Here is a 25,500-nt window from a genome sequence, read left to right on the forward strand (position 1 = left end):
TAAATGGCACATTAAGACAAAAAAAAAAAAAAAAATCTGTTTAGCTTTTCAATACCACATACAGAAGAAATCATCATGGGGTTGGTTGGCCGGGTCCAGGACATGTCTGGTGGCCAAGGTGTTTGTTTCCAGCAGGTCTTTGGAAACAATGGTCATTCATGGGGAGCGATAAGGTTATGGAGGGTCCTTGAAGCGATAGAAGCAGAACTTTCTAGTTTACTTTCCATCCAAACTTCTTAGGAAGATAGAAGCGTCTTCCACTTTGGGTTTTCTTTCGTGATAATCCTTGTGGCTTGCATGTTCCTCCTTGTGAATCATTACTTCAGATTTTGCAACCGGTGTATTTTTGGATTTATGCAATGAGCTTCTGAGAAGCCCCTCGATGAAATTATAAATTCTCTCTTTGATAGATAAACTGGTATAAATAATAAATATATTTACATATATTGCAACTGAACATCCTTTAACGGAGTTTGTCAGAGATCTTTCAGAACCACTTGTCTTCTAGGGTAAAATAAGCCAGTTCCAACTAAAATTTAAATATATATTTTCTTCAAAGCAGTAACAAAACTTAAATACAACATTGCCAAAATAATCCCTTGCTTCTTTGAACGCTAACTAAACACAAACCTCTCTAGGTTGGGACAACCAAACACACACACAAACCACAAAACACACAAAGCAAAAAACACACACAAACCAAAAAACAAACCAACAAACCAAAAAACACACACACACAAACCAAAAAACAAACACACAAACCAAAAAACAAACACACAAACCAACAAGCACACAAACAAACTCAAAACAGTGAGGCTTTTGTCCAGCAGCTTTCTTGGCTTGGATGAGAAAAAGAGTGCATTGTCCCCCAAGATGGGCTTTTTAAACCCTCCTAATCAGACCAGGTGAGCGGTAATTAGAGTCACCTGTAAATCCTGGTCTGGATTTTAAAAAGGCTGTTGTAGCAGCAACCCACCCTGATCTTCTGGATACTCCACCCCAGGGACCCTTTACACAAATTATATATTATCATAATATTGTTGTTATTATTATATAAAAATATATTATATACATTGTGTAAATTGTTGCGTGGAGTATCCAGAAGATCAGGGTGGGTTGCTGCTCCAACAGCCTTTTTAAAAGCCAGACCAGGATTTACAGGTGGCTCTAATTACCGCTCACCTGGTCTGATTAGAGGCGGGTTTTAAAAAGCTAAGTTTGGGGATAATTCATTCTCTTTCTTACCCCAACCAAGGCAGCTGCTGGGCAAAAAGCCTTGCTGGTTTGAGTTTGCTTGGCGTGTTTTGTTCAGAGGTAGAGAATCTTTTAGTACTTGTGCTTGAAAGGATGTTCAGAGAGAGAGATATATATATATATATATATATATATATAGCTGTTTGGTTGCAGGTGCTATATGGGTCTTTGGGTGGAGTAATAGGAGAGCAGGGGGGCCCAATTCTCCATTCCCCCTTCCTGTGGGGAAGCTCCATGTTGGCTTTTTGAAGAGGCTCTGTGTGATCTGCTCTGGGATTCCTGTGGGGCCTGCATCAGGCATAGGTGCCGGCATTAAACCTCCTGGAGCCCACGACCAGAGAGGCTGTTGTGGGGAGAGGAGGCTTCCGGGCTCTCCTAGGGCAAGGAGAGGCCAAGTGAGGCAATGCCTGCCTGGGCCTATGTGTGTTTGGGGAGGCTGTCCAGAGCCTGGTTTAGCTGGGTCTAGTTATTGGCTGTCAGCTTGGTCCAGAATAGTGTCGATAGAGAGGTTAGTTGGGTGTTCCTTTAGGCATGTTTAGTTTGAGCCCTTAAGAATAAATTCCTGTTTGTTACAAGTTGGTGTTGCTTAGCCTTATTGCCCTAGTGGACTATGCTGAAGATCTTAGTGTGCTCTTTATGGCCCTCATGTTTATCACACGTGTGTGTGTAGGTATTATAATTAGTCTAATTCTTTGCAGCCTTTTTTTTCTTAATTTCTGCTCTGCAGCAGATTCATATTAAACCATAATAATATACCTTTACACTTTTTTTTGAATGGCTATCACCTGCACAAATTAACTCTTCGCTTTTTTTTTTTCTTTTCAAAAGGCTGTTTTATAATTGTGAAGGCTGTGGGTTTCATATGCTATGTGGGGGTTAAGGCTGCTGCCAGCGTGGGGTTAAACATGCTTTGTACGCTGGGGTATATGTAATTGGCATATGGCTGTTAGGTGGGGATGGAAGGCTTGTTTAAAAGAGGCGCACCTGCGTTGATTTGGCACATGGATTCCCAAAGGGACTGCTAACCTCGCACACAGGCGATAAACTTCTCACCCAACTTCCAGCTTTCTCCCCAGGGCGAATCTATTAGCTTATTATCGCCGTATCCGTTTAACCGATTCCTTGTATCATATCATTCTGGCCCAAACTAGCCTCTCCGGTAAATGGCAATATTCCATTGGTTTCCATGGTAACTGCTCCAAAAGTGCTTTTTATCAATGAGTTTCTGATATTAAGACTACGTTAACCAGCAGTGAGGAAGATGGTAGCTTTTTTTTTTTTTTTTTTGGGTCTGGCAAGTGTTATGCTAATCATTGTATCCATGATGTGATTTTGTTATGTTTTCCGGTTAGTGTTATTGTTATACTCTCTAATATTGTATATCTTTGTTTTTGTTTGAGGTGCATTACACTCAGATGCCTTATCAGATAGCTCTACTCACATCCTTTGATGAGCCACTATTAATCATTGATCTGTGATTGCACCGTTTGCTGATTATTTCTTTTTTTTTTTTTTTTTAGCAGTTTGTGATTTAGAGACATAGTTTTAGGGCAGAGAAGACCCGTTTGGCTAATTTCATGTAAAGACTTGCATCTTAGTCCTTGGTCTGGTCTTGGATTGTGGAGCCGACGCATGTTTAACTTCTCTCACTTAATTAGCCTCTACCACTTCAGTTGGGAGCCTGTTCCGTTTATCTACCACCATATATAAATGATGTTTGGGTATATTCACAATTATTTTTTTTACAAATGATCCCTTGTGATAGGCTGTCCCTTCCACAATGTTTAAATTATCTATAGGTTCTATGTTTATAATGAAACTATGCAAGTTGGTATTGTCAGACTTTTGTGCTGTTATACTGACATCTAGTGGAGGTGAATGAAACTACTGATGCAATTACTCTGCAGTAAAAATTAAAGAGCAACCTTAAGGGATAATGGGCTTATCGGGCTTCAAGAATATTAAAATGATCAAGATCAAAATAATTAAACAAGTATTTTAGGAACGTTTTTGTATGTCGGCCATAACTCTTATGATATTGGATTTTCTAAAGATGCATATTCTCTGTCCATGGTTTACTTGCAGTATTTTTGCTTCTTGTATATGTAGTATTTCTTAGCAGTAAGTCTTATTTTTGGCCACTGGAGGTCGGCAAAAGACCAGCTCGATACCTGGTGTGTTTATTCTCTTCTATGGATGTGATCATGTAGAATCTTTCCTGAGGATAACGAGACTTGTAGTCAAAAGGGCTAGTGGGAGACTTGGGCTTGCCTTGCATTATTTATGTGGAACCGTGTTTTACTAGTATTCCTCGGATAGTAACAGCTATATAAATGTATCCAACAACCTCATGATTAATAAGTTAAATCTTACAGCTCCTTGATACCTTTTTTTTATTAACCCTTGATCAATTTATTATGCCGCAGCAGTTTGTCATCAATGCACATTTCTAAACTGCTGTGATCCGTACAGATTTTCAGCGCATGCTTCACAGAACACATCTGGCTTCACAAGCTGTATTGTCGTTCATTCAGAACCAAACAGGATGTTCGTCGGCACCATGATTATTTGGCTTGGGGCCCCCGTGTGAACAAAATGTGCCGTCTTACTATCCCTGTCTGCATCTATTCAGGAACCCTTAACGCATGGGCTTTCACTAAACCTCACCCAAGTTTGTACCCCCCCCCCCATGAAGGTCAGAAAGGGCATAGAACCTGTTTCTGTTACATCGGGTAATCCTGTGTATTTTTAGGCTGTGCCGGTATATCTGGGTCATGGTGTTCTCATTATTTTCAGTGTATTTGTACTGTTTATGTATAATTGTAACACCTGCGTATGAATCGTGTACTGCAGCCGCACATGCGGTAAAATGTATTGCCCCCAGTGCCACGTGTTTGCGCCTTTAGCTCTCGAGCAGCGTTCTGTAACATGTGCAGGTTAGAGATCCTTTTAATACGCCATGTTGATGAAGCAGACTCTTTTGATTGGTTGTTGTGACCGTAAAGAACTGAGTAATACAAAGGTGGCTGGTGAAATGTAGGATAGATACATTTTCTTTTATATATGTTTGTCTCTACATTTGTGTATATATATCTCTCTATATATGCATATATGTGTATGCGCATCTCTATATATGCATGTGTATGCGCCTCTCTCTATATATGCGTATGTCTATGCGCCTCTCTCTATATATGCGTATGTCTATGCGCCTCTCTATATATGCGTATGTGTATGTGCCTCTCTGTGTATGCGCCTCTCTATATATGCGTGTGTGTATGCGCCTCTCTATATATGCGTGTGTGTATGCGCCTCTCTATATATGCGTGTGTGTATGCGCCGCTCTATATATGCGTGTGTATGCGCCTCTCTATATATGCGTATGCGCCTCTCTCTCTCCATATGTGTAGGCACCTCTCTATATATGCATATGTGTATGAGCCTCTCTCTCTATATATCTATATATATATATATATATATGCATATATGTCTGCATAACTAAAAATGTAAATAAAGTAGAAATATGTGGCTGCGTTTAGTGGCTGCGGGTTCATTCTCTGAATCCTGGCGTGTAATCTGTCTGTAGCAGCTGGGGCTCACAGCGCTCCTGCCGTCTTTTTATTGAGCTGACTTTTGCGCCCCGCTCCTGGGAGATCCAATTTATTTTCTTTTGGACAGCTATTGGCATCGGCCGACACGTTTCATAATCCTGACTTTTTCTGGTAACTCCCGCCCCCCCAGTTTTTCTCCTACTCCCGCGATGTTGAAACGCATAGATGTATCTGTGGAGTATTTCAGTTTGGAATTAAGATTAGATAACTTCTCCAAAGGCCTACAAAGCGAGTGTTGCCTTAAATGTAGTTTTACAAAAAAGTAACCTTAAAAAATGTACACTTCAATAAACCGCAATAAATAACTTATACAATCTGTGTTTACCAGATGGGTGGCTTTTATTATGACAAATAGCTTAATATAGTAAAATATTTGATTGTTTTCTTTGGTACAAATTAGAACGAAACAATGTAATTTAAAGGGGGCTGTACCCTTTTAATGTAGTTTAAGGTGAAGCATTGTTGGGTTGTCTGTTTTTCAAATGCATGGGATTCTGCATCCCCCCCCCCCCCCGTATTTATTTGCCGCCCCCCCGGAGATGTTTGGCCTGATGCCTCTCGTTGCACGCGATATACTCTCCAGTCAGCCCCGCTCCTGGCTTGGCGAATGCTGGGGCCGGGGTTCTATCCGGCTCCCAGTGCATGTTTGTGGAGAGTGCTGCCAGTGATTGAGTGCTTAAAGCAGCCAATCAGAGACAAGAATAGTTGACTGTGGAGCAAGATGGCTGCTGCAGGACTGCCTCTTCTGTCCCGGGCAAGTGTTTGCCTGAGTGAAGAATTCATATGCTTCTATAATATACATGTCTTGGCCACCCGTACAGACTTGTTTAGTGATCCACCGAGCGGTTTCGTCCCGCGTCATGTCTAAACTCAAATCACGGTCATAACCTGATGGAATGGTTTGGGGTGATATGCAGACTTATTACGCAGATCTGTATGTGAGATACAAATATTATGTACATATTTCTCACCTTCTATTGCATGGAGGAGGCATTTCTAAGAAGTGTCTTATTTTCAGGAATTTGTTCTTTTCTTAAATGCCGCATTTTAATATTACATGTAGCTTGAACATGTTGATCTTTAACAAACAATTTAAAGCAACGCATGTCTTATGTGTTAATCGGATTCTATTTTACTTGTGGGATGGCTTGGGGTGAAATTATTTCCTTTTTCTCGAATCCCCCTTGCGGTTCTCCATGCTCGTCCTCGTGATGAAGACGCGTTGGGCTTCACTAAAGCACAGGGCGATTTATTGGGTATTAACTATGCAAATCCTGTCACTGGTAAACGCTTAAGGTGGACTTTCTGATTATTATTAAAATGTGTAGAATTCTTGTATCATGAACTGTAAACCTCGTCTAATGTCGAGCGTAACAAAGCCACGCTTTTATTGTAACAAACCTTCTTGGGACGGCGCTAGATGCGTGGGTTTTTGTTTAGCATTGAGGGGATCGTGGCGATCTGTTGCAATTCCCTGTAGCCTACTTGAGTAACACTAAAGACGCGATGGTGTAAAAAACAAACAAATCGGTTGCTTGGGGTGTAGTGTTCGTAAAAACAGTTAGTATTAATCCCTCTGTTTTATCATTTCTAAGAATCCAGTGATGGGCGCCTCCGGCCGCTTCTCTCCTGACATCTGGTGCACTGAAAACACAAGTGTTTAAAGTGTTTAATACCTCCGTCTGCGTCACTTTCCCCGAGGGGCCAGAGAAGCGGATCAAATTTGAGAACATTTTGTTCGAGGAGCTTCTTTGTAACGGTTCTCTAAATGTCCAGCGTGCGGCAGGACGCTTCGAGGAGTGCCACGCCAACTGCCTGCTGGTTCGATCTGATCTTGGACCGATTATGGGTGATGAAGGTCATACACTGGTCATGGACTATCATTCCAGGGAACTCATGAGTTTTGCCCCAACCTCTGTGTGGAGGGGCATATTCTTAGGGTCACAAAGCCTGGAGCCGATTCCTTCCTATTCTATGCTGCGGTGATCGTATCTAAGACTCGCAGCTGGCGGGTTTGCTACCAGTATGTTATGGATGATGTCTCCGTGTGAATGCAGGCGACTCTCAGTGCGTCTTTAATTATGAGAAGCCAAGGTTTCCATAAGGGTCGCTGTTAGCTTGTCAAATGGCTCTATTAAGCTCTGATGGGCTTTTAAAGTGTTAATATTTCAAGGGTCTCGGGGTCAGCTCATTTAGAAGGTTCCCAGGTATGGATTATAATGCTTAAGATGCTAAATTGATGATCAGTTTTGCCACTGCCATGTAACATGGATGTATTCATCTGACATAGAAATTCTCATGTGATCTGTCTTCATATATAATAATCGATGGCTTTTCAGTACTAGATTCAATTTGTTTTTACCTTAAATGTTCTCCTTTCCCTTTAAATGGCGCGTTGTACATTTAAACATATCTAGCTGAAAACCTTGAACTATACTAAGGTTCCATGATGGCGTCTGTCTTCGCTGCCTACCTCAGTGTTTGTTTTCTGTTGTCCGTAAAGTCCGTCTAGCTTAGACTCGCTCTACCTTTTAGCGCTCGCATCTCTATAAACATCGCCAAACCTTTCAATTAGCAATTTTCGTGACTTTTCCAAATTAGATCTGGATCATTAACTTGTAAAAGTCAACAAAGCAATTAAATGTTGATGCAACTAAATGAAATAAGCCGTTGAGTAATGGTGTTTGTGTGCTTTTAGGAAAAACCTACTTTGTCTATTAAAAATACTGTAACCTGTTGTGTAAATATTACAAGATAATGAATAGTTGTCTCTGAAGTCTGTTTATTGTAACTTGTACTGCATGGCCGCCTTAATGTACCTTTAAGAGGTTCTCTTAACATGGCATTCTCTGTCCGTCCATCGTACGCACCTTAGAGTATATGAAAGCGTCAGAATACTCTCTATCTGGACATATAAGTTGGCAGATAAAGAATTGTTATGCCCATTTTTCCTGCTGTAAAGTCCTGTCCTGTATCGGTTCTTGGCTTCGTCTTGGATTCAGGAATGCTTGTTGCGTTGTTGTCCCCCTGCTTGCCCTAGAGATTACTCTTGTTGACCCTGCGCCTTGAGGTCTTCACATATCTCCAGGCTTTGGGAGCCGGACCGAGGCCTTTCCTTGCTCGGCTTCTGCGTTGGCCTGGCAAGATTTCCCATCTCTAAAACTTCTAATATATCAATTCTCTGTTCTGAGTCTTAATGGTCCTGCGGGAATGGTCACCTCATATGCTGAGTGACCTTACTTGACTAAACGACACCCAACAGAAGAAAAGAATGTGGAGTGAAAGTCTAGCAAATCCAGCTTAAAACCGTGCTCTTCCCTTGTGCGTTTTTTTTTTTTTTTTTTTTGTTGGGTTTTTTTTATAGGCTTGGTTAGGTTCTGTATTGCAAGAAATGCATAAGGCAAGCCCTTCATCGCGAATTCTGTCATCTCCAATCTCTGGGAGTGTTAATATATCGGACATGGCTGCCAGTGCCAGAGTTGGAGAACAGCGGGACATTAGGTCAGATCTCTGTGCCGTCTGTTGATGTACAGTGAGCGAGTTGACGTCACTTGTGCTATATCAAGTCGTTTAAAAGTTTTATTGTTTAAGTACTTTGGCCAAATTCTAATACAAATACCGTTTGGTTTAAAGATGCATTTTGGGACATAGTTCCTAGGACAATGACTATTGTGTTGCTTGGGCTTGACCGGTATAAAGGTCTGCCAATAAAAAAAATCTTGCTGTGTGCGGCTTTGACAATGTTCTAGTAATGTGTCCTTAGATACTGTAGTTCTGATTATTGTTAAATATGTTTTATGATGGTGCAGAGTAACCTGCCAGAGAATATTGGCTTTTTAATATATCCCATTAAATACGTTCTCCCACAGGAACAATCGAGCCGCCCCGGGGGGAAAATAGCAGTTCTAAAAATATAAAAACCAGGACAAGCTTGTATTTTAGCACGTTTTCGGTGTTTAGGAAGTTCCTGACCCGAATGAGCTGCCCAGGCTCTGTATTACATGAAACTAAAGATTGAGAAAGCTGGCTGCTAAATCTCGATAGTGTGGGCTTGGTTATAAGCTATAAGGAAAAGTTGGAAACCACCTTTTGAGATCTTAGATAAAGGGGCAATTTCATGTCCCTGACACCCCTACTATAGCAGAATGTATATTCATATGGGAAAGAATGTCAGGATAAAGTTTTCCTCCACGAACTGCAAACGATCGCTGCTTAAACTGAAAGCGGCCCTGTTTAGAATGTGGCGGTCACATATTTGAAAGAATAACCCCATTCTAGGATATCGCAAATGCTCTTTGGAATGATGAAGGCTGGAGAAGTGTGGATTTCTGTAAATAGTTGGGAACCGTGGATGCTAAACACAATATTGGCTTAGTTCTTCCAACTTATAGAGTAATCGTATTAATACTTTAATGTAATTTCTGGAATAGAAGTCTTTCAATCTAAAAATTACTCTAGCCATATTTTTCTCCCTGTTTGGCAAGGTATGCAATCCAGTAGGTTACTACTGATTACCGTTGTTGGCACCTGTTAAAGGGCTCAGATGGATAGCTAGGGGAGAGAGATACTCGGAGGGCAGGATAAAGCTCAGATTGTCTTGTGTTCTTCGGTTTAACGAGGCCAGAGCTGCTTTTCACGAACAAAGGAACATTTGGGTTTCTTGTGATGCACATTTACTGCTTGATGGTTTATGAAAGCTGAACATGGCAATCCTTGTGTAATGTAAAGTTACACTCTTAAATCCTTGGAGGTCCCTTCTTGAGATTCCATCTTGTATTGAAAGCTTGAGTTAATCCATCTTTTGAAAGCAAAACTTAAAAATCTGGAATTGTAAATTTATACTGTATCTTTGAGCTAGGACTCATGTTGGTGGACTTTCTTTGGGCTCTAGGCTCTGAACACGTATCTTGTTCCCATAAGCAGAGGGAGACTCTACAGACCAGTCTTTGACTTTCTTTGTTGCCTTCTCCAGATTTGAAGCTACATCTCCAGAGCACAGACTATGGAGCGTTTCTGGCCAACGAAGCCTCACCCTTGGCTGTGTCGGTGATTGACGACAAGCTAAAGGAGAAGATGGTGGTAGAGTTCAGACACATGAGGAACCAGTCATACGAGCCACTCGCCAGCTTCATGGACTTTATCACGTAAGAAGACTTTAATTACCTCCCAACTAACCAGCCTCACCATATTTTACCCAATCGCGTTTTAGTTTTTGTTCTTTTATCGCCTATGAACTTTACAATAAGTGTTGCATAACTTCAGCATTTGCGTAGTAGAGAGCTAGGCTCAATATTTATTACTGTTCCTACAATCAGTCTAATGCTTTATGTAACTTAACCAAACTTTTTCTGTACTCTTGAACTAAAGTGTATTTTTTGCATCAGATCTCAACAAATCATGTCCCAGTTACCCGCTGGATTAAATCCTGGATATGCTGGGATATGGTCTATGCAGAGCCGGTCCTCCTACGTGCAGGAGCTTGGCCTGGTTTACTTGACACAGCTTCAGGTGACCTCAAAGTAGGAGTATGGCCGCTTCTTGCTCCTTAAGTCCTGTTGCCTGAGCTTACAATTCTTTGGCATGTTTGGGTTAAGGTTCTGCCATTTCTCCATAGGATCCTTTATAGTTCCATAGCATTAAATATGAAAGCAAGTTATACCTTAAACCTTAGTCAAGAGGCCCCTTACCTTTCTGTGCTGGAGTCTAGAATACATGCAGCTTTATTGCGTGTAAATAAAATGACTGTCTAGTTTCAGTCCCATGAACACATGTCTACATGATATATTCATACAGTGCATATTGTCTTTATGTAACCTTTGTTCCATACGCTCGTTCTTTAGGGAAAGGCATGGGCCGAGCAGCGTTGATATTTTAATGTCTTGTGGACACTGTTGTCCTGATGTGTGGGTTTGTCCAAGCCTTCTTCTGTTATGTAAGAGCAGATGTAGGTTTGGATGCTTGAACTCCAAAGTGGGGTCGGAGCCAAGAGCTCTCGTTGCACATCTAGTAAGTAAACTGAATTTCCCACAGCTTGGCAGGGCCCGTCCAGCTGGCAGAACTACAAGTTATTCACTGACAAAAGTTTTATAGCTGCGGTTCATAATTAGCCGCGGTTACATGGCCCCTCACCCCACCGCCTGGCTGTGGATAGGTTCCCAGGGAGCGGACAAAGTGCCAAGCGTTGGGTTTTTTCTGCATGCGTCTCCAGCACTGATAGAGCTGCGTGTTTAGAGGCATTTATAGTGTTCGCAAACCTCATGAACACTTCAGGGAGCAAAGTTACACGTGTGGACAATGACACGGGGTAATCTGAACCACGCTTTGAGGAACACGTTGTACGGGCTGGAGATGGAGCTCTGAAATGAGGAGGCTGCAGGCAGAATACAGTAAAGGTCACTTGGGACCACAGTGCTCCGATTACATTACAGTTCATTTTGGTCATCAACAGTTGGCTTGATTGTCGGCACAGTTGCCTCTTATGGCTTAAATTTAACAAACCGTTTCAAAAACGTTGAGTTCTACCTCTTGGTGGCCGGCAGTCGCAGCTCAGATGACCTGGCAAAGGTAGAACGTGTGTCACAAGGTGCAATATGGAACATTGAGATAACGTTGCGTTATTCTATGTTTAAATTCCCACCCATTGCATTCTCTCCCTTTTCTTAAATTACTGTCCCACTTTGATGGCTGCCAATCATTTCTGGCGCCCTTTGTAAGGATGGGAGAAGAACAGAGGGAACATCTGGTAAAGAAATCGGTTGCAATCCTACCTCTTTTCACAATAACTCTCTGCTTGCCTGCGTTAAACCGATTCATAGCAAACTTCTCCAGAAAAATTACAGTGGTTGCCAAGCAAACGTCGTAAGCCACGGTTTTCTTAAGGCTGTGAAACATCGCAGTTCCATTTTGAAGCTATTTTTAAAATATTAGGATAGTAAATAAAATTAAAGTTGAATACAAAATATCTCTTGTATCCAATTAAATTTGCCATTGCAGTGCAAAGCCAGCCTGCAGCAATCGTGGTATAAAGGAGTAATGATCTGCAGATGTTGCACTTTTCCTGTTCAAGCCCCTTGCGTTTAAATGCTTTTTTCTTTAAAAGCTTGACCTTTGTATACGTCCCATTACATTTTTTTTTTATATGCTCCATTAAATGTCCTGATAATTAACAATTTCTGTTTGTAAACCCATCCGTTTAATTTGTTCCGGAACGCGGAGAGACTTCCAGCTACACCATTAAGAGTCTGGCAGGCTCGGCGAACTGTCTGCTAATTAACCCCGCGTTACTATCGCATGATTTATTTCAGGGAGTAAATTCCAGCCATGTTACGCTTGCCTATTATCATTTTTATGCGTAATACGTTAAGACAATGGTGATTTTCTAGGATGGTTATAGGACCTGCGAAGTCTTGGCCCCTTGTTCATGTGTGAATTAGAGGGGCACTCCAGTGTCATTGAGCCCCCTGAACAACTAAGTTATTTGGAAGTCCTTTCATATGCATTCATTCAACCTGCAAAACATTCCTTAAGGAGAAGCTGCAGCCTTCCCCACACACTGGTCACTGATTGGCTCCTTGTCGGCGCATAGGCTTCTCATGAGACCCCCCTCTGGAGGAGTATAGAGAAGAGAAGCTAAACTTTCTTCTACATTTAGTATTTCCATTCTGATTGCTGGTGCCATTATGGTGCCTCTGGATTTAGTCCTGGATAAAGCTGTGGGTTTAATACATCCAGGGCTTGACCTAGCGGGGCTCTCTGAACCCACGTCCTTAGGGCAGGACATTTCTAAAGTATTAGCCTCCTATCGGGACCGAGACTCTGGAGCAAACGGCGGTTTGGCTCCGTGGTCCTGACTGCCTCGTCAAAATCTGCTATGCTCCAGAGATCTAACAAAAAAAGATCCCCAGAGGGTTCTAAGTTTTGTTTGCACCGAACGCCCCCGGCAACCTGTTCAATAAAACGCAATTTTACTGCATTGCATGTAATATAGCTTAAGGGGTGGGGGGCATCTGACTCTGTGCCAATGACCTGCTATTCTCTGCCATAAAGCGATTGACAAGTGACATCTGAGCTTGGTGTGACTGCTGTTTATTACATGATGAACTGAAATGCTGCGGTCATGGTCAGAAGAAGCTGAATGAGAAACTGCTGAATAGACCATTCTGTATTTTTGGAATTTTGTTTGCTTCTAAATAACCTATTCAGGCCCACCTACCCCTTCCTATACTAAACTGTTTTAATAAGCCCCCCTAATTGTTCAAGTTCTTTGGCCTTTTTCACAATGCCATTGTCATAGATGTGCTGAGCCCAGACACATCGCCTAACCAAGCCAAAGTTAGGTCTTATGCTGGGTGCATATGTATGTTGGGCGCAATTCTCAATTAAGCGACAATCCGTGTTCTCTATCCAAACCCTGTGCGGAAGGTCAGTAACAATATAGGAAACTTATTTTGTTTTACTGGAAAAAAATTAATCATGACTGTCCTCTTTAACCGTGCAGGTTGAGTTTGTCAGCGCGGATGTGCCTGTCTAAAATACTTTCTTGTGGCAGAACTAATGGAGAACTCGTGACTTTTTATGCATTCTGGTCATGCTGCTCTCAAAATGTGTCAAAAACTAGTATTTAAGGAGAAATTCCATGAGACGCAGCGAGAGCAGAAGGTGCCGCCCAAGTCCGAGAATCGGTAGCATTTAAAGGAGCCGGATATCTAGATCTCAAATCTATGCCATGCTTCGGTTCTATTTCCGTTGCTTGGCTGTGGACGTTGGTGTCAATGTTTTGTTAAATGTAGCATTACAAAGGTTACTGTTTGTGGAACAATGCGGGTCTTCTCAGTATGTTCCGAGATCTCCGTTACTTCATGACTCCCCTGTTCTGAAACTCGTTGGTAACCGGAATGATTCCGGAGCACTGATTTCAGAGGGACATTTGCTGCACCTTAATGGACTGCATGTTCTCGGCGACATTATCTGTACCTGGTAGTTAAATGAGCTTCTCTGTCTCGTGGGTTAGAGTCCAAAAGCCTGACAGTCCATAAGACTGTTTAGTCGGATATATTCTACAGCATTGTTTTAAAATAAATAAATAAAACAAAAAAAATCATAATAGATGGATCTACAATGTCTTCTTCCAGGGCAGCTTTGATATTCGCAATGTTTCCCCAATGGGATGTGGAGACGTTTCTGCGATCATCGCCACTCAATCTGTCTTCCTCTCTTCCCATCAGCTACAGCTACATGATTGACAACGTGATTTTGCTGATCACCGGTACCCTCCATCAGCGTTCCATCTCAGAGTTGGTACCCAAGTGCCATCCCCTGGGAAGCTTCGAGCAGATGGAAGCGGTGAACATCGCCCAGACACCTGCTGAACTTTACAATGCCATTCTTGTTGATACCCCCTTAGGTAATAACCCTTCATTCGGCTCCATATCTATGATGACTGTAGTGTGAACGCATTAAGTGTAAAGGTTTAGAGTAACGCGAAGTTCAACTAGGTCAAGGAATATCGGGTATGAAACCAGATGTCAATAGCCTCAACGTCCACTGAGATGCCACTAAGAAAACTAATAACATATTGCTGCATGGAATACAGCCAGATGCATTATTCAGCACCAAAAAATGTAGACTTTACAATCATAATTCACTTTTTAATCGGTTTTAATTGCAAAATATCATGTCCTTGTATAAAAACCTATAGTCTCACCTTCCCGACAAGCTGTTTATTACTTGTGAATTTTTTTTTTTAGCTGCTTTTTTCCAGGACTGCATATCGGAGCAGGACCTTGATGAGATGAACATTGAAATAATCCGAAACACGCTTTACAAGGTAAACTGCTCATTTCTATCTCCAAGTAGAGCTATCCAGAATTTAGATAATCAAATTCTCACGCAGCAAATGGCAGTAACATCACAAATTGCTCAAACGCCTCTAAGCGTTTAGTGAGCCGATCTCAATGCCCAGCCTGCGCCGATTGCGTGCCTCAGCCACAATTTGATTTGGACACACGGCTTCCCTATGGTAACTGAATAGGTATATTTAACTCCTAATTAAATGGTGTGTAACGTAGGGTAGGAGTAGCGCATTCTCTTGTGCTACCGTCAATGTCTTGGTATTTGAGTTGGGTTACTGGTGTGTTGTGCGGTTGGGGGGGTTGTTTCATTTGTGTACAGTGTTAAATAGTGTCCTGTATCATATGGTAAGCTTTTCTTATGCGCTGAAATGTACATGTAGAAAGCTGCACTCCGTTGAACTGCTTAGTAGACATTCCACCGCTTGTAACGCAGATTATACAGCTGTGTACCTGAGTTTAGACAGGTGATTGAATCAGAAAATCAGCTCCCAGCGGTCAACACTAAAGTTTAGATGGGTCATTGAATCCTACACTAGCCTTCCATCTGCAAATCTCAACTGTAATCACTGTTGGATTCTGACGCCGTACCGCAGAAACATTTAGAACAATTCAGATTCCCCGGCAGCAGCTAGTCGGACGTGGCTTTGTCTCACATCCAGTTTACAAAATCCGCTATCTGTTCATTAAAGTAACTGCGCACGCTCCTTGGGTACACACGCTGTTATATGCTGCTTATGTGCAAACCACAGTCACAATACTGAAGATATCCTTTATTACAAAATAATTCTATCCTTTTTTTTTTTTTTTTTTTAAGGCTTATTTGGAATCATTCTACAAGTTCTGCAAATCTTTAGGGGGGACAACAGCAGACGCCATGTGTCCGATCCTAGAGGTGCAGTCACATTCTTTATGAATAACGGTTTAGAATGAACCACATAGAAGCTTGTATTCTTGAATAATAATGTTCTCCTTTAGATCGGTGATTGTTTCTCTCGTCTAATACAGAAAATCTATTGATTTCTCTTTTACTATGCTTAATATTCACGTCTGTGTACTAAGAGGATGGTCTCGGTTATGCCCTACGTTTTTAAAATTCATATTCACGGGACCTTGCCAAATTAACATACAAAGCCCAATGTTAAAAAGAGAAATTTTAAAAAGCCATAGTTTTGTGTAACTCCTTTGTTCCTAAGACTCGCCCTGCTAAGAGGCTTTTGGCATAGGTCGCAGATTGCTGTGTAAGGCTTTATAAATAGTTCATCGTTTTTGTCTTTCTGTTCCATTTTTGTCCGGGCTACAGTTTGAAGCTGACCGAAGAGCATTTATTATCACAATTAATTCATTTGGCACGGAGCTTTCGAAAGAAGATCGAGCCAAGTTGTTTCCCCATTGTGGGAAGCTATACCCTGAAGGACTAGCCCAGCTAGCACGAGCTGATGATTACGAGCAAGTCAAAACAGTAGCTGACTACTATCCAGTAAGTAAATCTAATGTGCTGCTGGTCACCTTCAGCTCTCTGTAAGCTCTTGAACCGTTTCCACAAAGCTGCAAGCAGCGCATTGTCCATTTTTTTGGATAATGCTATACTTCCAACTTTGGGGGAACAGTTTGGGGGAAGACTATTCCAGTGCACAAAGCTATGTCCATAAAGACATGGTTGGTTGAGTTTGGTGTGGAGGAACTTTACCGCCCGCAGAGCCCTGACCTCTACCCCATCGAACACCTTTTGGATGAACTGGCTGGAGATTGTGAGCCAGGACTTCTTATCCGACATCAGAGCCTGACCTCACAAACGCTGGATGAATGGACAAAAATCCCCGCAGAAACTCCCCAAAATATGGAAAGCATTCCCAGAAGAGTGGAAGCTGGAAAGGGGGACCAACTACATATTAATGTCTGTTTAAAATAGGAAGTCATCAAAGTCCCTGTTGGTGTAATGGCCAGGTGTCCCGATACACTTGTCCATGTAGTCTGTGTGCAGAGGATAATGGGACTGTAGGTAGCCATCGCTGTAGCGTCTGACACTCGTCACTTGAAGGTCTACTGATGCTCAGTACTCTACATCAGCCTTTTTGATTTCATGATCGTAACACAAATGGGGCCAAGCTAGTTGCAGCAGTTCTTGGTTAGGGCATATATGTCAAGTCAGCAGAGCTCTCATTAAGGGTTTTATGATTTCGGATAATAAGGTTTTATTAAGGAAGGGCATGCGTTCTTAAATCTCAGATTTTTTTTTTCTCTCCCTCCCTTTAGGAATACAAGCTGCTGTTTGAAGGTGCTGGGAATAACCCAGGAGACAAAACACTCGAAGACCGATTCTTTGAACACGAGGTAACATTATGTGCATGAACGGCATGGCCCTTATAACACTCCTTTTGGCGCACACAGCTGTGCAGGTCCAGAATTATGTCTACCTAGCAGCGCGGACCCATTAAGGTTTGGCAGAGACTACTTCCTATTCTCCGCTGGTTGCTCATTAAATGTAAGGGTGAAATGATGAGATCCAGATGGCTATCTATAGCTTTCTAGTTGGTTCTGTTCCAAGTTTGGTTTTGGCACTTTAAATTTGGTCCTATATATCTCTACCAGATTTAACAAGGTAACATAGTAACATAGTAACATAGTTCATAAGGTTGAAAAAAGACCAAAGTCCATCAAGTTCAACCTATATACATATTGTGTCCCTACTGTGTTGATCCAGAGGAAGGCAAAAAACCCTTATGAAGCAGACGCCAATTGCCCCAAACCAGGGGGAAAATTCCTTCCCGACTCCAAATATGGCAATCAGAATAAATCCCTGGATCAACGTTCTGTCCCTATTAATCTAATATCCATAACTTGTAATATTATTGCTTTCAAGAAACACGTCCAGGCTCCTTTTGAACTCTTTTATTGAGTTTACCATCACCACTTCCTCTGGCAGAGAGTTCCATAATCTCACCGCTCTTACTGTAAAGAACCCCCGTCTGTGCTGGTGTAGAAACCTTCTTTCCTCCAGCCGTAGAGGATGTCCCCTTGTTATAGATACAGTCCTGAGTATAAATAGGTCCTGGGAGTGATCTCTGTACTGCCCCCTTATATATTTATACATAGTTATTAAGTCCCCCCTAAGCCGTCTTTTTTCCAAACTAAATAACCCCAATTCTGATAATCTTTCTGGGTACTGTAGTCCTCCCATTCCCCTTATTACTCTGGTTGCACGTCTTTGAACCCTCTCCAGCTCCACTATATCTTTCTTGTACACTGGTGCCCAGTACTGTACACAGTATTCCATGTGTGGTCTGACTAGTGACTTGTACAGTGGTAGAATTATTTCCTTGTCGTGGGCATCTATGCCCCTTTTGATGCACCCCATGATTTTATTTGCCTTAGCAGCAGCTGCCTGACACTGGTCGCTACAGGTAAATTTACTGTTAACTAAAACTCCTAAGTCCTTTTCCATGTCAGTCGTCCCCAGTGTTTTCCCATTTAATACATATTCCCAGCCTGGATTTTTCTTCCCCATGTGCATAACCTTACATTTATCTGTGTTGAACCTCATCTGCCACATCCCAGCCCAAGCCTCCAACCTATGCAGATCCATTTGTAATCGTGCGCTGTCCTCTATTGTGTTATAACAAGGTATAGTTATTATATAGGTATAGAAAGCTTAATCTGCGGCTCTTTTCTCGAGGTATCAAATAACTCGTTAATAACACCTGGAAGATATATTCAGCAAGACTCGATCCTCAGTGAAAGCTTTCACCTAGAAGAGTTAACTGCACTGATGTACAATTTTTTTTACCGCCCCAGGGAATTTAAAAAAAAAAACCCCACATTTGACAGGAGTTTAATCCGCCTATTAACTGACACATCCTTAGTATCTGTTATAGTACTCGAGGCAATATAGTAATCCTAAAATATTGGGGAAATGTCTTATCGAAGCAAATTGCCTTCTCAATCATCAAACATTGTTTTAAACCCTTACTTAGTGTTCATCGTTGGTATTCCTGTATCGGGTTTCATTGCGGATTTGCCAAATGTACTGTCTAGCACAACTGATTGTGTGCAAAGGAACCTACATGGCACCCAGCGTTGTGTGGGACAGACCGCTTTCATCCTAAACTTCCCTTTTATATCCTGCTTTGCGGTACTATGTATATAATTTTTAGTGGGCAGTGGCCTTAACGTCAGATCTTGATGTAGGGGACTAGGATTTATGGTCACGTCCATGTATTGAAAGCCGTAGAATGATGCTCCTATGGAGTTTTCAAAAACATTGTCAAGAAGTGTCATGTATGTGCTGAACAGTGTAAGTGTGTGTTTCTGGCAAATATGGCTGTGCGTCCTTAAAGAACCAAGGTCCAAGCCTATTTCATTCTTAAACATACAGTATGCGCATTAAAGATCCCATACCTACCTTTCTACCCATATTGTGGTTGATTTTAGGTGTAAAGGGGTATATATTTCTTTGGTTAATATATCTCCAACATCAATGCGAACACCACACGTGTTTGACTCTTAGTCTATTGAACTTCTATACAAAATTTCTTGAATCACAAAGTTCTATTTGTGATTTTAAGCTAAAAACGGCTATATTTGCATCGGCATTCCCGAGTCCCATTCATTATACGCTTATAGGCAACGTATTAATATCCTCTGTGCAGGTTCAAAGATGAAAACTGGAAATTCACTTTATAAATAGTTGGAAAGCTCTTGGCTATTTCAATGCTTGAGTGAAACTCCAGTAGCTTTGTCCAAAAAGGAATATGCCAAGAGGCATGTCGCTATGCCAAGCTTTGAGTAGCTTTGGAACTGGATTTCACCGGTACGTAGCGGCTCTGTCACTAATTAAAAAATAAAATCTCAGTTCATTCTACATGCATAAAACATTTACAGGGTTGTGTTTTCATCCAAGAGCCAAGCTTCGGTGTCATCAAAATTCACCATTTTACGCGACACAGGGCCACCCGCTTTATTAACCCCTTGATGTCAGTTGACGTGCCAGGCACATCGTGGGGTCAAACAAGCAATGCCCTGACAATGACAGTCGGGAACTTGAGGAAGAGTGCAGCCCACTGCGTCATTGTTAGAAGTGAAGACCGCATGTCAAATATGCCGGCACCCTGCTGCCGGAAAGAGCGTTTAGGAAGCAATTGACGGTGTTGCTGAGAAGCCGTTAAATGCCTCTTCCAGTGGCAGCCCGCCGCCATATTCGAAAGATCTAAGAACCAGTTTTCCTGATCTAAGGTTTAGACCTTAATCAGTTCCTGGTCTGGCCTTAGATTCCGGATAGCTTTATGCCTGTTCCTTACATGTTTGAGTTCCCTCGCTGTTCCTCTTCTCGCTTGGTCTCTATCAGTATATCTCATACCTGCGCAAATATTTCCCTGAGGCTTTTAACTTAACGATGAGCTCCTACTAAGGTTGCTCGAGCAGGTGAACGTGACCATTACTGCAGATGTCTGTAGAGGTACCTGCCACATAGTTGAAGTATTTGTCCAAGTAACTCAAGCATTCGAGCAGGAGAATCTTTAGGTGTAGAGGATAGTCCCTTCTATAACCCTTTACTGTGGAAGAGTCTACTGATTTAGTTGGGTCTATTTCTTCCCCACACCTGTCTTGGTTTTTTTTTTTTTGACTCGTATTGAAGGAGGTATCATTGAAATGTTATCTGTACCAAGTAGATCCTCGATCTAATTTGCTAGTATTCTCAAGTTGGTGCCATTTATCTGTGTTTTGTCACCACGCCAGCTATTAAGAACACTCGGCGGTGTTTTATTTTAATGCAATCGCTTGAACATGCGGGGATTTCGTTGACACTCGCCAGAGAGATACTTGGCTCTGTTTAAAAATAATAATCCATTAGAGTTTTGTTCTGTTTGTACGTAGCACTTTATAAATCATGCAGCTGTAACTCTGATACCTTAAGCTCTATACCTAGTCCAATTCTACCTTGGCCCACTACACTGTAATATATCCAGAACCAGTGTGTTCCGCTTCATAAATTGTGTAATATGTGGGCTTCTTGGCATCGGGATATAACTGAAATACATATTTAACATGCGGGACCCAGTGTAATACAATATAGGCTATTAGTTACCAGTCTAGTCTGTAAAAAAAAATGAAATAAGCTTGCATACTTGGTTTTAACTGGTTTAAGAGGAGCCCCTAACCTTGGTTAAAGTAAATCCATTCCCTAAATAATACTCATGTGATTTTTCCAGGCTTTGAAAAATAGTAACTTGTATATCTGTACACTTTTCCTTTGTTTTCCCACATAAATTGACGGGCATCTGGTTAAGATGTCATCTTTGGAATACGCATTTTAAAAATAAATCTAGTCCGTCATCACCCCACATGCCCGTCTGCTTAGAGTTTCGGGGAGATGTTTCCGGGCTGTGATGACTTCATGTATGTTACAACGTACATTTTGTTTTTCTGTTTCCATCAAAATTTCAAGAGCAACAAAATAATCCAATGTTTTAAGCTTAGTGGGAGCAGCCGAGGCTCCTTATTTTACAATGTCGTGAAGGTAGGTAATCTTTATAGTAGATAGGTGTACACTATCCCCGTACTTGGTGAGATACATCAATATTTTTGTTTTATTTTTTTTTCCCCCCCCCATCTGCAGGTAAAGTTGAACAAATTGGCTTTCCTGAACCAGTTTCACTTTGGCGTCTTTTATGCCTTTGTGAAGCTGAAGGAGCAGGAGTGCAGGAACATTGTATGGATCGCAGAATGCATCGCCCAAAGGCACCGGGCCAAGATCGACAACTACATTCCTATCTTCTAAAGAACGGCCCTTCCCAGCACACCTTCCTCTGGGACCGTGCAGAACCCCCCCTCTGCCTTATCGTCTGATCCTATTTCCGGGGTGGGTGGGACATCACCTTTTTACAGATGCAACGAGATTTAATTTTCTTGGAAGGAACTGGGTTTTGCCGCATTCGTGGCATTTAGTCACTGGTGGATTTGTTTAACCCCTCCCTGTACTGCCTCCATGGCCGCTTACCTTATGGCCGTGGAGGACTTGGAGGTTAAACCCTTTCAGAGTTTCGTTTGCTTTATGGATATAGGTGTATGTATTGATGTGAACTCAAGATACCTTCTGTATGGGGCGGGGGGGCTAGGTTTATTTTCCAGTGTCTAGGTGTGACACTACTCCATTGCTGACTTCAGCTTCTTCTGGAGAAACATGAGCTTTACCAAAGCTGAGTAAAGTTTATGTGGCTCCATGAAGACTGTCTAGTGACTTTCAAGATGCATCAGATCTTAAGAATGGAAATCTGTCTTATAAAACCTGAACTCAAGAGTGTTAGATGTGCTGGAGCATGTTCTTTGTGATCCTCTTAGAACTAAACTTGGTGTTGTATTATATTCTTGTCACTGTATCATAATAGACGTTTACACTAATAAAACTGTCACTCACAGGAGGGACTTCACACCGCAGTACTTCACGCTAACACTATGTACAGAAGGTACTCATTTCAGGGAGGTTTCAAGCATTAGCTTTTTGGGGGTTTTGCCACGGGCTCTACTTTATACTCCGGTAAATCGCAAAGGTTTGTTCATTACCTTGAGAAAATGATGGCTATCGTTTAGGAGATCTAATTGTTATAAAATCTTTGTTATAGCTGTATGCCCTGGCTGCTTAGAGCGCCCTTAACGCCGTTTATTTTTCAGCGATACTAAGCATTGAGGATGGAGATTTATACTTCATGAACCTGCTCTTTACCCCTTTGCCCCTTATGGGATATGTTGGTTCCACTAATCTTCAGAGGCATTTCTGAAGAACTGGAGATTTTATCATGTACAGCTTTTGATTTCAGGAGTTTGTCCTTCCTTTCTAAATGTCAACTACATCACTTGGAAAGATTTACCTGTTATATACCATTCCTGTCTTGTTCCGGAAGTCTGTAGTTTCCCTACATTGTAATATTTGGTGAGGACCTAAAGCATGGTAATTTGTCAATGTGCTTCTGAACCCCCCACATATTAAGCGTAACAGCCAAAAACTAAAGAGGCCCCCCCCCCCAAACCCAAGTGGTCGGGATACCTAAACATTCCATGAAACGGCATGTAAAGGACTAACCGATGTTAGGAGAGCCTGCGCTGTTTGCCTTGAGGTTGGATGGACCTCATTAAGGGCTTGGTGAGACCAGAGAGCTCAGAAACGATCCCATGTTTTCCCTACTTACTCAACTGTTTAACCCCAATAGCCCTCCTAAAGAGTGACAATTTTATATTTGTCTGTCAGTGTTAAGGAGTAGATCTACTTACTGAAAATAGTGTCTAATTCCCCTTTAAATGTGCAATGAATATGGTTTTCAACAAATTGAAGTGAATTAATGCTCTCAACTTCAGTGTATAAATATATATGGAAATAAAGTTTACAGCTTTAATTGAGTTTGTAAGTGGTGTGATATATTTAAGTGCATATTTCATTTCTTGACTTGTGTTGGACGTAGCTGGTGCTTTTGATGTGCCTATGGAGTTAAGTCTTGTAGGATACCGTTAAAGGTCCACCAGCTCCTATCTTCTGGGAGCTTTCCAGAGTTTGATCTCACTGTGGAAGAAAACAATTGCACAAAGCGCCACAAGAAAAGGCACCCACCGCCAAGCCATCAAATCATCGTCATTGTAATCATACCACTAGAGACAGTGTATGGGTAAGACTTTGTCCACAAGCACTGCATTACTCCTATCTGCTTCTTTGGATGTGTTTGATACTTATCAAATATCGCTAGTTTCCTTAAATATTACACTGCTTTATGCTCTGATCATAAATAAATAATCTCGCTGAAGCGCTTAAAACAATGTTCATATCATATATGTTCATAAAGTTTATTTCTTTTTTCTTCAACAAACTATTTCAGATAAAATCACCCTTTATTCCACACAGCTGAGAAACAAATATAAAGTCATTTGAAACATGTGGCAACCTTTAAAAAGTACTTGTTGATCTCAGAAGGCTCGGCCTTGTTCTTCTTTGGTTTATTTATTAGGGTTGAAAACACCGGCTACCATTTTGTGCTAATCGCAACGATCTGTAACCTTTCAAACTGGCTCTGGAACGGCTCAATCTGCCAAGGCCGATTTCACATTGCAGTCACCGGCTGGTATTTTTTATCCATTTAGCCAAAATAAATAGAATATCTGAAAAAAGAAAACGTCCCACACAGGACATGGACACTGAATTTATGGTTCCCTTTTCTATAATACAGACTATAAAATTACCAATGTGTCTAACTCTAGCGCTATGAAGAATTGGCTGCTGCTTTGCTTTTCTAATGCTTTGTTTGTAAATTGAAGGAGAAAAAATAGTTGTTTATCCTCGGTAGCTGAATGTTTTTGACTTTTAATAGATATTCCCTACATGAATCGGCAAAACCAGGATACGTGAATAAATGTGAGTACAAAAAAGTGACGACCGCAAAACTATGGTAAAAAAGACAAGAAAAATCAAGTGGGTATAAATTACCATAATTCAAGTTTTTTGTTTTTTTTTTTGCTTCAGCTCCTTGACTTTGGTATTTATTAGTATTCCCATTGAGCTCCTGCTTCAGGTAGAGCTTGACAGGCCCTGTACAATGTATAGTTAAATCAATGTGAATCTTCATCCATTAAAAGGATTATAATTTGCCAGTTTAGCACTCAATGCTGGAGATACCTGCCAGTGATGGCCCTTCATAGTGAATAGTGAAGTGAGGGACCTGAAGCACAGCTGTCCTGACAACGTTCTAGTGAATGGCGATCATTTAATGTCAAACAGACGTTAGCTATTGACTTCTGGCTAGACCTTAGTCCTACATCATGATGTCACTGTATGGAAGACAGTTTTATATATTTAAGAATTTATTTTAGAAATATTCCGTTTATATGAGACTTAAACTTTTTGGGTTTCACAAGGCTCGTGAATTCACGTATGGAGGCTTTTTACAGTTTTCAATAAGGTGTAGTGTCTGCGCTGGTGAATGCTATAGACGGACTATTGGCCTGGCATTTGATATAGTATTTATTTTAAGTATTTAACTTTTTACTTTGAGGTTTTATTGATTTGTAACACTGTTTTTTACTAAGCTAGTGAGATCCGCTATGGTGACAACTTATTGCAAGTTCTTGTACAGCATGTATATGGGGGGCGCTTGGCATGACATAGCTGGAAGCATATCTCGAAGAACTTATCCAGAAGTGGTTCCGTGATAACAAGGTCTCATTGCCTCGCTGTATGGCAAGTCAACACTCGGACATCCCAAGAGATGCTTTGTGCGGAATTGTAAGGTAAATCCTCTTGCATCTAATATCGGCTGCCTCGTAAGAGCCAGCTATTTGTGCCAAGTATGTTTTAGTCTTTCTTGGCAATCTGGCTGTACTTAGTCTCTCAATCTATTCTTTTGTATATTAAACTACGTAGTAGAATATGAGAACACCAGTTTGGTACTGTGAACTATAATGATTTGGCCGATACTGATATGATGCATTTTTCTAGGATGAACATTTATATTTTGGATATAGAACGGCATCTACCTTCTTGGTACCCTCGACACCTAATGCATACAAGGTAAGTAAAGCTCTGATCACGCTACATGTGGTTTATTTCCGGTTACTTTAGCACAGATATGGTAGAACTCTTAATTTGCGTTCAGCAAAGAAGCGTGAGAAGAATTTATAAGGAGCGAAGAGATGCATGTATTTTTACAGCTGCTGTAAAAAGCAGGTCGGGATCGTTTGTTACGCGAAAACTGCCTTTTCAGCAAGGTAAAGGTCGCCCAACACTCAAAGGTCAAAGCGCAAAGCACTGCCTT

At 41.4% G+C, this 25,500-nt stretch overlaps 1 protein-coding gene across 1 annotated transcript in view; it reads left to right on the forward strand.

Annotated features, from left to right (window-relative positions):
• Nucleotides 1–21,488, forward strand: part of LOC149298430 (V-type proton ATPase subunit d 1) — a 22,381-nt gene extending 893 nt beyond the window's left edge. The window contains exons 2-8 of the mRNA XM_089487360.1: nucleotides 9,835–10,006; nucleotides 14,087–14,265; nucleotides 14,609–14,688; nucleotides 15,528–15,605; nucleotides 16,014–16,190; nucleotides 16,967–17,044; nucleotides 21,327–21,488. Coding sequence (XP_089343486.1) covers nucleotides 9,835–10,006; nucleotides 14,087–14,265; nucleotides 14,609–14,688; nucleotides 15,528–15,605; nucleotides 16,014–16,190; nucleotides 16,967–17,044; nucleotides 21,327–21,488 — 926 coding nt within the window. The remainder of the gene's footprint in view (nucleotides 1–9,834; nucleotides 10,007–14,086; nucleotides 14,266–14,608; nucleotides 14,689–15,527; nucleotides 15,606–16,013; nucleotides 16,191–16,966; nucleotides 17,045–21,326) is intronic.
• Nucleotides 21,489–25,500: the final 4,012 nt, after the last annotated feature.

Source organism: Sceloporus occidentalis, unplaced genomic scaffold (genome assembly GCF_023333645.1).
Source record: "Sceloporus occidentalis isolate IW3139 unplaced genomic scaffold, rSceOcc1.0.p SCAF_32, whole genome shotgun sequence".
Lineage (NCBI taxonomy): Eukaryota > Metazoa > Chordata > Lepidosauria > Squamata > Phrynosomatidae > Sceloporus > Sceloporus occidentalis.